At 40.8% G+C, this 12,727-nt stretch overlaps 1 protein-coding gene across 1 annotated transcript in view; it reads left to right on the top strand.

Annotated features, from left to right (window-relative positions):
* The first annotated feature begins 1,032 nt into the window (after nucleotides 1-1,032).
* cpped1 (calcineurin-like phosphoesterase domain containing 1) overlaps nucleotides 1,033-12,727 on the top strand; it is a 47,240-nt gene continuing 35,545 nt past the window's right edge. Inside the window, exons 1-2 of the mRNA XM_084938168.1 lie at nucleotides 1,033-1,247; nucleotides 9,859-10,077. Coding sequence (XP_084794294.1) covers nucleotides 1,184-1,247; nucleotides 9,859-10,077 — 283 coding nt within the window. The 5' untranslated portion in view covers nucleotides 1,033-1,183. The remainder of the gene's footprint in view (nucleotides 1,248-9,858; nucleotides 10,078-12,727) is intronic.

Here is a 12,727-nt window from a genome sequence, read left to right as displayed (position 1 = left end):
AGGAGGAGAACATGGCATCAGTGGATGCAAATGTAGTGTTTGCTTTGCTTGGATTCGTGGATCATGTGTGTGGGGCTGTGGGATCATTTTGGGAAGTTTTTTGTTTATGTCTATGTGCGGAAGATACTGCTGTTAGATGAAGGTTTGGGGGGTTAAGTTTGATTGGGGAAGGTGGCTGAATGATGAGTTAGATACTCCAATATATTTGAATGAATGAATGAATATGACTAATTAATGGATGAACGAATTATTAACTTTACCAATTACTGACACAGGAGATGGATAAAGCCGATACCCAGACATGAAAATAAAAATATCCATCCATTACTTGTTTCCTACTAGATTATGTAAATTCTTCAAATGCAATTCTTTTTCATCTCAAACAGATGCTGTTTCAAGTGAAAACTGCCTTCATTATAGGTTAGGTGCAATGAAAAATCATAAAAATCGAATATATTTAGACCTGCAAGCCCCTCTGTCACCTCCGATGATTCATTTTCTGGTTAAAAAACCGATTTCTAAAGGACCTTCGATGTATTCAAACTGTCTGGCAAGCAAGAAAAAAACCTTTGATTTGCCCTTATTCAGCTAGTGTTAAAGCATGCAGACAATCAACGCGGTGGGGAGGACGGGTGGACGTGGCTCTCTCCGTGGTTCTGAAAGACTCTATCCTCTGTCCAAGGTTCTTCTTTCGTGTGGTTTCTTATTTTGCCATTCTCACACACAGCTAAAACACGTAATGGTGTGGACGATGCAGATGTTTGGTTTGTAAAGGTCTATCGGAAGAAGATGCGAATGTTTGATGACTTGATCGATTTTTTTTCCCCTTTTGTTTTCTGATTTATAAACGATGATTTGTGGCTAAAACGATAGCATAATTCTCTTTCTTGTCGTTGAAACTAGTTAAACAGTAAGCATGAAGGTTGTATCTGGTTTAAAAGTTTGCGGGAAAACCTGTTAAACTGACTTTTTTTTCGCTTGTACTTGCCTTAACTGGTAGTCACACTGGGGGCCGCTGCAGTGACGATCACATACACACTCACAAATAGGCTGTTTAGTCGATCGCCGAGAGTCTCGGGTTTAGCTAGCCGCAGGAACAGCTGGGGAGAAGCATAACAGCTACATAACCATCCAACTCGGACCTGCCGGTTTGCTCTGGAGACGGTTTAACCAAGCGGGTGTTATGGCTGAGAGTGAGAATATCTTTCTCAAGGCAAAACACCGGACATTCAGCGGACTCACTGAAGGTAACTGACTGCCTTTAGCTTCTTTAGCTCTGCCGGCTAGCCAACTTCTATGAGCTAACTTGGCAGCACCGGTGACACAGGTTGTTGGTGGCTACAGGTTAATATTCTGACAGAGGGAAAGCTGTCACTTAGGTTTGCGTAGCTTTCTTTTAACCAACGAGCTGACACTGTCAAACACAGGAAGACAGAGTGGCTAGCTAGCTAGCTCGTGTTTACAAAATTAAAAGTAGGGAGCGTGGCAATCTTGTTCTTGTAAAGAATCAAATCGGGGCAATCCATAAACACAGGGGTTGCGGCTATTTCGATTTGCATTTGTTTCTAACTCTGGTGCAGAAGAGCTACAGAGCTGAGTATTCATTCATGCAAAACTTGCAAATAAAACCCATGCTTGACTTCGGCTGCAGTCTGTAATTAGTCATTCATTTATAGCTAAATCAAGCCCTGTCCTCGAAGGTTGAGGCAGACTTCTTTCAGTCGAAAGTGTTTTCTGTGCCTCGGAAGAAACTGAAGGGTGAATTAGATTTAGATGGTTTACTCTTAAGTGGCATAGTACAGTCCTGCCGTTAAGATATTCAAATATTGAAAACATGATCACAGCGCCCACAGCTATGTGTTTATGAGCTGCTGCCCCTCCTGTTTGTTTTACTTTGTTTAGCACCCCCTGCTGGAAGCAGGCTAGTATGAGGAAACTGTGTGGGACAAAAATTGAGATCTTCAGTATTTTATTATTTGCAGCCCATTCACTTTCATCTGAAATGGTCATAAGTTTTGTTATGTGGAGTCCACGCAGTGGCCGAAATCAGCGCGATTGGTGTTTGACTTAGCAAGAAAGCTGCTGCTTATCTCTGGGCAGTGTTGCCAACTCCTCAGTAAGGAAAATCGCTATTGGCTGTCCTAAAAGTCGCTAGAAGTCGCTAAATGACGTCATCGCCTAATTTGCATAATTGGTCATGCTAATATAATTGTAACCTACGTTGTTGGAGAGAGAAATAGCATCGTGGAAGAGAAATAAAGTGAGTAAAAAACGTCCTAAATGCATTTAGAATTTATTTAGAACTACAAATTAAATTTATTTTAGCAATTATTGTTTTTTGTAATGTCACAATTCCAACCCTGCTCCTTTATCCCGGCTTGGACCGGCAAAAGTGACCCGAAATAGGCACTCTGGTGGAGTTACTGTGTGTGTGTGTGTGTGTGTTTATAAGTAGTTTTAAACCTGATCCACAAAACAGCATAACAGTAAAAGAAGAACTGACTGCGTTACAGTCAGTGCGGGAGCAGCGGCTTCGCCCATGCGCGATTCATTTGCAGTTCGGACGCACAGGTGTGAACATCTTCTGCCCTGATAGCAGCTGGGGGAGGACTATCCTCCGCCCGTGAGCGCTTTGGAACGGGCGAGGTGCCCCTGGCTGCACCCGCTGCTTGTTGAGAGTAAAAGCGATACCCGCTTTCAGGTCAAAAAGTCGTCATAAATAAGTCTCCAATAACACCAGAAAAAGTCGCCAGATTTGTCGCTAGTCGCTTTTTAGAAAACAAAAGTCGCTAAGGGGGTCTGAAAACTCGCTAAATATAGCGACAAAGTCGCTAAGTTGGCAACACTGTCTCTGGGTGTGAGAGCACTGCCAGTTTCTTTTCTTTTAAAATATGCCATTAAAATAGACACATACCTGGCTTCACAGAGTAGAAACATGTTCACTATAAAGTGTCTTGAATCTAATAAAAAGGTTTATTTATTTATTTTAATGAGGTCAGTTAAATCTTTTGTTTCTGCTAGAGTTATTCAGTACTCAGGGGCAGGACCAGCATTTTAAGGGACATATGTTTGCATATTGAACTTGCCTGTTTCCTTTGCCAAGAATATTCCATCCAAAGTTTATATTTTCAGGAAGCAAAATTCACATCAAAGCATATTTAAAGCTGGTGCAAAATTAAAAACTTTTCTGTCAAACAATGAGTTCAAAGATGTGAAAGTTTTTGGTTTTAGGAGGTTAGTTCACAGCTATAAAAGTGTACCTGAAGCATTTCAGTGGGTGGCTCCACGGTGTACTGGTTAACACATTCGCCTTGCATGCAGAAGATCCCCAGTCTGACACCAGGAGGAATTGCAAACACAGTCTGAGAGGGTGGTGCAGGATAAATGGGAGGGTTTTGTCAGGAAGGGCATCCTGTGTAAAACAAATCTGTGCCAAGTCATGCAGATCTATTCACTGTGGTGACCCCTTGGGAAATGAGGTAGTGGGTAGAAGTACCAACAACTGAAACATTTCAGTGCCGGTGTCAATATTGACATTTCTGTCAAACTTATTTAAACATGGTAACCTAGCAATGCACTCTAATCCGGATTGGCTGGCATGCCTTCTCCATACACTGGTCTTAAGTGGAATTTAGTGAAAGTACTTTCATTTTAATATGCAAATATAAAATCATCATCAATAGGGGGCTTCCACATTTTACTAACCTTCTACTTAGTGGTTTTATTTATTTAGAGATGTTAGATCATTCTATTGATACCTGAGAGGAAGAGGGAGCCAGAGTGAGTGAGCTCTGACTTTGGGCATTACAGAGGCTGGAGCTAATGGCACAATTTAATTCCACACCGTGGTCCTTCACCATACTAAATATCCCCTTTAGATTTAGTATGGGGGAGATTCAGGAGAGGAAAAATCATTAGAAAGTATGTGCTGTTTTATGTCACTCTCCATTTTTCTGTGGCCCCTGAGTACCCCCGGCCTCACACATCCACAGCTCCTCTCCCTGCTCTTGCAAACTTTTGAGGATTTTTCAAAACTGTGCAATGGGTGGTGTTTGGCTCAGAGCTGGGGGTCAAGTTACACTTTAAAATGCAGCTTTAGTCTTTATCCTCTCAAGAAGTAAAAATGCTGACAGACTGTCACAGCCCGCTAAGATAAAATTAGGCTTTTTCCACCAAACTTAAGGAGGACTTTTATGCTCATTTCCATATTTTTATTTGTGAACTGTTTGCATGAGTCACAGTTCGAAATGATGCTCATTTATCAAACAGTGGCAGCCCCTCACTGCTCTCTGTCTGAAACAAGCCTTAGCTCCCTTCCCCCAGCTTTTAAGCAATGGTACTATGCAAAAGTCTTAAGACACACACATTTCTTTATCTTTATGCAAGGACATCTGCAAACATCCATGGGAAAATGGTATATAAGGAAAACAGTTTGTCTCAATTCTAACAAGCTTAAAAGTCCATATTTGGCAGCGTGTTTGAGATCATCCTCATGCTCAAAAATGAAGCTGTTGGAAGTCTGACACTTTCCAGATGGTATTGCATGGTGGATTGAAATCTGATGGTGCTGCACTCATAAATAATCAGTTTTGACAAGAAACAAACACCTCTGGCTGAAATGCATTCCCAAACCATGATGCTCACTGCTTTATGCCTCTCCCTACCAACTCTGTACATGTTGATGGTGATTTGAACCAAACTTGGATTCATCACTCCACAAGACCTGTTGTAAGAGACTTTCAGTCTAGTTCTTGTATAATTTGGCATACCTCATACCCTTCCTTAGAAATGGCTTCTTGACAAACATCATTGAATAGAGACTATTTCTGATGAGGCTTCAGTGAAGTAGATGGATGAACTGAAGGGCTAGGTCCCATGTCAGATCTTTGTTGGATTTTTGCTCTTTTGGATTCTTGGATTTGTTTCTTTTGGATACTGTTCATGCTGTAGATCAGGCACCATGTTCATTCACTCATGAGCTGCTGTAACATGAATCAAATGGCTGAATTGCCACCTCAGCATGCAGTCAGGTGCTATGGAGTCTTGTTAATGACCTGCTAATTTTATTCAGGTGTGTTGCAGCAGGGACACATGGAAAAGTTTCAGGACACTGGCCTTCGAGGACTGGAGTTTGAGACCCCTGCTGTAGATAGTCTTTTTTTTTTTTTTTTTTTTTAATGTCTGCTACTTTTGGCCTTTTTCCAGTTTCCTCAAAATTTTGTATGGACACACTGCACACCATGCCAACATATACCAAGTTTTTGGCTAATAGGTTTTTGGTTTTTGCAACAAACTGCTGGTGCCTCTCTCGATCCATTCTCTTCACGTTATTCCACTTAGCCTACAGCCTATCCCAGCTAACAGCCTATGGTAGTATTGTAGTTGACCAAAGCACAACTTTGAATGCTGAAAGTCTCAAACAGTTGCTCAAGACCACTTTAAAAAGAAACAGAAAAGTCTGGCTCATTGGGAGCAAAATATGAAGACGTTAGGGATTGCTTAAGACTTTCGCATTGCGTTCTATATATTGCTGAAAGTCTGGAAAAGATATATTAGGTGCTTCTAAACTTTGTTACATTAATATGGCCAGCCCCAATTTTGAATTCAAAATTCATCAACAGCACTCGCTGTGTAGTATAAGCTGAGATCAAGGCTGGGCTTGTTTGGATCGAGGCATTCTAAAGTAATCGGATTGATGATGATGATAATCATAAAAGCAAAATGTGTCATAAATGTCAATTACACCGAGTTCGTCATTGTTGAGATTTTACGAGTTTTCCTCCCAGGAGCAAGGGAGCAAGGCAGTTTTTGTTTTTCTTTTTTGTTGCTCTTTCTTTTCTTATCTTTGCTCGAGTTTCTCTGGAGGACAGAATTATCGCCGACTCATTTGGGAGAGTGATACATGGAGAGCATGTTAAACACAGGATGCTGAACAGTTACAAGCCCCCGCTGAGTGAGAGTGAGGGGATTTGTGCAGAATGCAGATGCGGGCTCTCCACGATGACAGAGCAGTGCATAACTACAGTGGTACTGCTTCCACGTCCTCCGGAAACTCACCGAGTGGAGTAGAAAGCTGTTGTTTACACCTGCTCTTAGTATCTGTCTGTTTCGGGGGAAACGGCGAGCCTCCATTTCCATATTACTTTGGCGGGCGTCCTTCATGTCACGCCTTGTCATTACCATCAGCCAAGCCTCACTGAGTGTCTGCTTGTCTCTTTTCATGGAAAGGTGGGCACTGTTTGCCTTGTAAATGAATATTTGAGAGTGACTAGATTGTAGGGCCCTTCTGTTGCGTAATATCAGGATTATGTAAAACACTTGTTCTTTGCCATTCATCCTCTAACGTGTATCTCGCTGTTAATTATTTAGCATTGGTTACTCACAGGGAGAGAGCACGTACATCTCTTCCCCGCCGACGAGGTTTAATTCCCAGTCCTACATCCTGATCCACGACGCTTTTAACTAATCAAGTGTTGTGCCAATTCCAAGAATGAATATGATGAGGTTTTCACAGCAGGCCTTCCACCGCTAAATGAGTAATGCTGTGGTCACACCTAATTCTTGAAGCTTTAATGTTTCTGCTCATTACATTTTTCGTTTTTTGGGGGGTTTTTTTGTTTGTTTTTTTTAAAGCATCATGTAGTTTATTGGTATAGAAACACCAATGTTTACTGTAGATGTAACCAGTAGTTGATACCCAGGAGATAGAGCAAAACAAATGTCAACTATAGTTTTGTTTTGTTTTTTACTTATCAGCTTGTCTTCTCATTTTGCCTCTAGATGCAACAGCTGAAGCTTCCAGGTAAACCAGTGTAGGCTGTTCAGATAGATGGATATTTAGTTCAAGACAGTGCAGGTCATTGTTTGCAGATGCAGACTACCCAAAAAGAAAAATTAGATGATCACTGTGTCACACAAATTCGGTTAAGCTTCAGGGGTATTGCAGACTGACTCAGTTTTGTTGTCATTTTATTGTGGTTTTTCACAAACCCACGTGGCTTTGAAGATGGCGACTGACAGCAAGTGGGCAAAACCTTGAGGACCATCTTTGAAGCAACCGCTTAAATGCAACAGTATCACATGTTCATATGCAAACAATGCTTTTGATTGTACTGCAGTATTCAACCACTGTTTACTTGGTGTGCTTGTCACTACCAATGCATGCCATCTCAGAGGTCCTCAGTTGGTTTCGGGTCCTGTTGTCCCTTTTATTTGCACCAAAGCAGATAAAATGGATTCACAAATGTTTGTGCTTACTAACAGGACAGATTGATATCCATGAAGTTAAGCTGAATTCGTGTTATGCTGCCATGATACAGCGTACCCTTAATTTGTTTTTTGAGTGTTGCAATTAGAAGAGGTAATTTGTTCACTAGCTGGTGGTTTCAAGATGGCTTTTTGAAACCACCTCGTGCACACACTGTTTACTGCCTCACATGTGATTGGTTAATGGAACTCAAGCGACAAAGTGGAGGATACACAGAAATGTAAAGGACTGCACTTGATTATTGTAGTGATTTGCACTCACTAGTGCTCTAACTGTGTGTTACAAACTGAATAACAGAGCTCTGGGCACACAGTGAGTCCCAGGAGAGATAAACAAGGGGTTCAGTTTTTAACATTTGAACTATAACCTCGTTCATATGCAGCAATGAATAATCCGACCTTGTAAACTGTAGTTAACGGACAAAATAGATGGATTTTAGCTGATCAGTTGCAGCTGTTCAGTCATTAAATTTTTCTGATTCTTTAGTTAGTTCTATTTCTTATTATATTTCTATGTGAAACAGTAGTCTTACAATGTACAATAGCTAACCTGACAGTGTAGGTTTTGTATGTAGCTCAGCTCAGCTTATCAACAATTCATATATATATATATATATATATATTAGGGGTGCAACGATACACAAAATTCACGGTTCGGTTCGATACTTTGGTGTCAAGGTTCGATATTTTTTCGATACAAAAAAAAATGTTCATGCCTTTTTAATTTCTCATTTATTAAAATTATAAATATATATTTTAACACAGTTTTTAAATTTAATGTTGCTGAAACAACAAAGTAATAAAAAAATAAATCTATCTGATGGAGAAATCACTCATCTTTGGAAAAGAGAGTTTATTACAGAGAAATGTCTCTTTCCAAAATAAAAGCTATACTATACGCTTCTTCTGGGCTATATTCTCAGCAGCATATTAAACATATTAGGTCCCCATAAGGAGAATCATGTGCTAACGGCTGTCTAAATGACTCGGGTAAAGTTTGTAGCATGCGTGCTTGTTGTTTTTGTCTGCTTCCACTTGTCTTTGCACTAGGATGCTGTCAGCGTAAATGTGCAGTCATATTCGTTGTGTTCCCACTAGTGCTGTCAGCGTTAATCTGTTGAAATGACGTTAACGCCACAACACGGCAAATCTCCGTTAACGAGCTACCGCGGATCGCCCCGTGCGTGGGGCTGGACGGCCAACACGTTAACGAGCTAACTGCGCTAACACACTAGTTCCCACCAATGTAATTGAGCATTGCGTGGCACATCCAACATACTGTTTTACTTTAGTCCACGACGCGCTTACCTTCAGGGTCATACATCACATGAAAACCAAAATAGTTCCAAACGCCACATCTGAATGAGGGTGGGGGAGGTTCAATTTGCCATGTTGCAAGGAGAGCTTAACTTCTGTCTCGCTAGCTTGCCCTGCGCTCAGTGAATCTGCGTTCGACTACTCCGCCTAGGCTGCACTGTCAAGCGCAGATCCACTGAGCGCTCAACACAGAAGGAAACACATCGTCAGAAGGAAAGTTGATAAAATAAATTAAAAATTCTGTATTGTTCGATACATAAGCGTACCGAACCGAAAGCACTGTATCGAACGGTTCAATATCGATACGAGTATCGTTGCACCCCTAATGTGTATGTATGTATGTATGTATGTATGTATATATATATATATATATATATATACACACACAGTGCTGTGCAAGCATCTCAAACCACCCCTCACTTATATACTTCCAAGGAGCCAGACTTGCCTGTATTTTTTTTTTAAGTTGTCATTGAGCAGTAGTTCTTCAGACTTTATGAAAGTCTTTCAGTTTTTCTTTGGATGTTGGCAGCTTTTTCACTCATTTTCAGTCCAGTTCTTGGTCTTGACCAATTTCACAGGAATGTTTTTCTGATTATTTGTTCTGTGAATCCTCAGTTATTAAAAAAAAAAAAGCATCTAACTCAAAGGATGAATCAGACAACTTCGCAAAGATCTGTTAGAAGATTTTTTTTTTAAAAAAACAGACATAACACAAAAGCACATAATTTGCTCCGTATTCCTTAGTTGAGTCAGCAAATAATACATGAGGTAACAGTTTAAGAGGCATGAAATAGTATTTTTGCAGTTGATTCCCATGAGTTGTTAGCATCAAACTTACATGTTTTGGCATGCTGTGCAGTGTGTCCTGAGTGGAAGACAAAAGAGTGGCACTCCTAAAAGCTGTCTACACCAGATGAACAGTATCTGAAAGACATAGTAAAAACCTTAAAACGACGACAAAAAGAACAGCAAAGATCTGACACAGAGCCTGAGAGATGCATCTGGCTCTTCAGCTGATCCGTCTGCTGTTCACTGAAGCTTCATCAGAAATGATGAGGATGGAATTAAGAAAAAACAGATTTGAATCCATCGTACAATACTGTCTTGAAAGCATCTGATCGGTGACATCTTCCCTTTTCAGCATGACAATGATGTGAAGTAGTGAATTTCAGGTGTACTTCAGCTGTTTCCTATAATGCACAACAATTAACTGAGTAACCTGCATTGTCATAATGTTTAGCTAAAATAAGCTTTATTCTGTTTTCGTTTTAGACGCAGAGCACAAATGGACTGAACCATTTTTCTTCATCCAAGCTGCAGACCCCCAGCTTGGGCTTATGAAGGCCTGGAGGGACGGCGACTGTGACGGCGGGGGGGAAGAATGGGCTGAGGAAGTGGAGCTCACTAAGCAGGCCGTGGAGGCCATTAACCAACTCAGACCCAGGCCGAGATTCATGGTGCTGTGCGGCGACTTGGTCCACGCCATGCCAGGTAGGGGTTAGAGCACAACAAAGAAACATTTACAATTCTTTAAAAATGTTGCAAGGTTACTAAATGATTGTGTTAGTGGTGTAATATTTTATAAAAATGAGGAGGTAGGCTTGACAGTTTTTCACACGGTAAAGTTTTACCGGGCAGTCTTTGTCATTTTTCAAGGATTCAGAGATTTTTCAACAGGTGTTTAGGGAAAGCACAGAGCGTCCTTCCTGCTGTTCCTTCGTAATGAAACTCTGAAATGCATCGCCTTTCGCTAAACACTAAATTACTTTTAACTTAACTGAGCGAAAGCACAACAGCCAAAAGAGGGAAAAAAAGAAAGCCACAGCAGCGATGAGAGGTTCCCAGTGGATGTACAGCCATATGGACAGGAAAAACAAGATAGCAGCATCAACCAGTCTGACTGCCAATTATCTGCGAATGTTTGAGGACATAATGTGAACTCACAGATGCCGAACTGCATGAGATTTAGCTCCGCTTAGCCTCTTATGGTCTGACCAGATTATACAGTAGCGGTCCCGAGAGTGCTATCCCATCGCATCTGGGATGTCACTCCAGCCTGTTCAAAGGCTGCACGTATTTCAAAGTGTTCAAAATGTCTTTCCCAGGTTACAGATAACAGCATATTATTGAGAACCACACGCTGTGATTTCATGCACTGAACAGCATTTCAACAATACAGCTTGCTTCATACTTCATTTGGTAATTTTCTCTGTACGTATTTGCTGAGGAAAGAATACAAACTGAATGACTTCGTTAAGATGTAAGTGATCCGTCTAGACTGTTTTGATCTAAGTTGATGTGAGACGTCTGCCATTTTGGCATCTTTGAAGCAGATGTGAAGAACAAGGGGTGGATCCGACTAGGCAACTGAGGGACACTGAATACTAATACCCTGCTTTATTGTCCTTTTTGACGATTGGGAACCATAAGCCACAAAATGAACCTCATTTTGTATTTAGTAGGATTTGAAAGTAGTGTTTGAGACGATCGACTCTGCAATAAAGTGTTTATTGAGGTAATAAAAAAAGGGCTTTTGAAAGTCTTCCCATAGGCTTTCTTTTTGTACCCACAAGAGTCGCCCCCTGCTGGCTAATTCTATTTCATGGTGCACTGTGCTTCTCTTTTTTGACAAGATTCTCAACACCACTGTCTGAAACGTAACCCCAAACCATGACAGAGCCTCCACTGTGTTTTACAGATGGTTGTAGACACCCACTGTTGTATCACTTTTTCTTTTCTTTTTCACTTTTTCAGTTTTCTGAGTTTTTTAGGGACGTGCACAACATGCTGAGATGCTCCATATTCAATGTTTTCAGCTACTTTGGGATTCTTTGGGAGACAAAGAAATGTGTTTTGTGAAAGGCTGTCAGAAATAAGGATTCTGCACAGTTATGTGAGGACACAGCATTGGTTCACCAATCATTTCATTGGAATGAAAATGAGTGAAAAAGCAGCAAATGTCCAAAGGAAAAGGTCTGAAAGACCTTCAGAAAGCCTGGAGAACAATTGCTCAGGACCACTTTAAAAAAAATTGCAACTCAGGCTCTCAGAAGAAAGTGTGAAGAAATGAGGGATAGTTCAAGTTTTTTTTTCACAGTTCTGTATAATGTAAACTGTGTGCTTATATTTGCCATTATAAGCTGAAATGTTACTCAGTTTAAAACGGCTGCTGCATTGTGATCTAAACTGTGAACATATCGTTTCGGTCTGATGTTTGACTGGTGTTACTGTACGAAACAGGCAGATCTGACTCTACTTACACTTCTCCCACTGTGGGTTTTAACTTATGATATGACTTAGATGAGGGAAGCCTCGACATCCCCGATAAGTCCCTTTAACCCAGTATGAAATACATCGGTCATAATGGTAAAACAGTTATGCTTTTTCTGTTAAGCATGGTCACAAAGAGTGCAGGGCTCGCCTGACCTGAAAAATCAGCACATGTATGCGTCTCTGCTAATATTAAAGTGGCAACTGCCAAGCATATAACAGACATGTTTTTTTCAAATTCAGACTCATTTCCCATGTGTGGTTATTAGTTATGTGTGAGTGAACATGTATATCATAGTTTGTCTTGAGTTTTAAACCCACCCCATGCAGCACCTTACATCTGTGTCCACTGCTGCAGATGTTTTCAAGAGAAACAGAGTTTTGTGATATTTATGCAACTGTTGAATGTAAACACATATATATTGAGATAAAACTGCTCTAATTCATTTATTCCACGAAGAACATCAGCTTTGGGACTGTTCAGCCTCAGAATAGTTTTCACTGAGGGTAGTGAGGTAGGTTTGAGCATTAGCTTTCTTCTGTTTCCCAGCCAGAGTCTGTAAACAACGTATTCCCATTTGACAGTAGCTGATATTTATCTATGAAAAGCAGAAGGTTTCTGTCTGTTCTCACGATGCTGATGCTGATTAGGATTTCGGCAATCGATCAGACCAGACAGGCTTTAAATTCTCGCCCAATTTAAAGGAATCCGTGCGAGAAAGCTGCCGCTGTGTTGCGGTGCTACGACTCTCGCAGCTTGAAGGCAAAAAAAAGAAAGTTAGTTCTGCCCATGAAGTCTAGTTTGAACACATCAGACCCCCCTGTGACAGCATGCAGTATTTATCTATAAAAAACACCTGGGTGCCTTCAA

The sequence above is a fragment of the Perissodus microlepis genome, chromosome 8, assembly GCF_051167445.1.
Source record: "Perissodus microlepis isolate ML-2025 ecotype Zambia chromosome 8, ASM5116744v1, whole genome shotgun sequence".
NCBI classification, from domain to species: Eukaryota; Metazoa; Chordata; class Actinopteri; order Cichliformes; family Cichlidae; genus Perissodus; species Perissodus microlepis.
The sequence above is the reverse complement of the archived record's forward strand: the minus strand, read 5'-3'. Positions and strand labels throughout refer to the sequence as shown.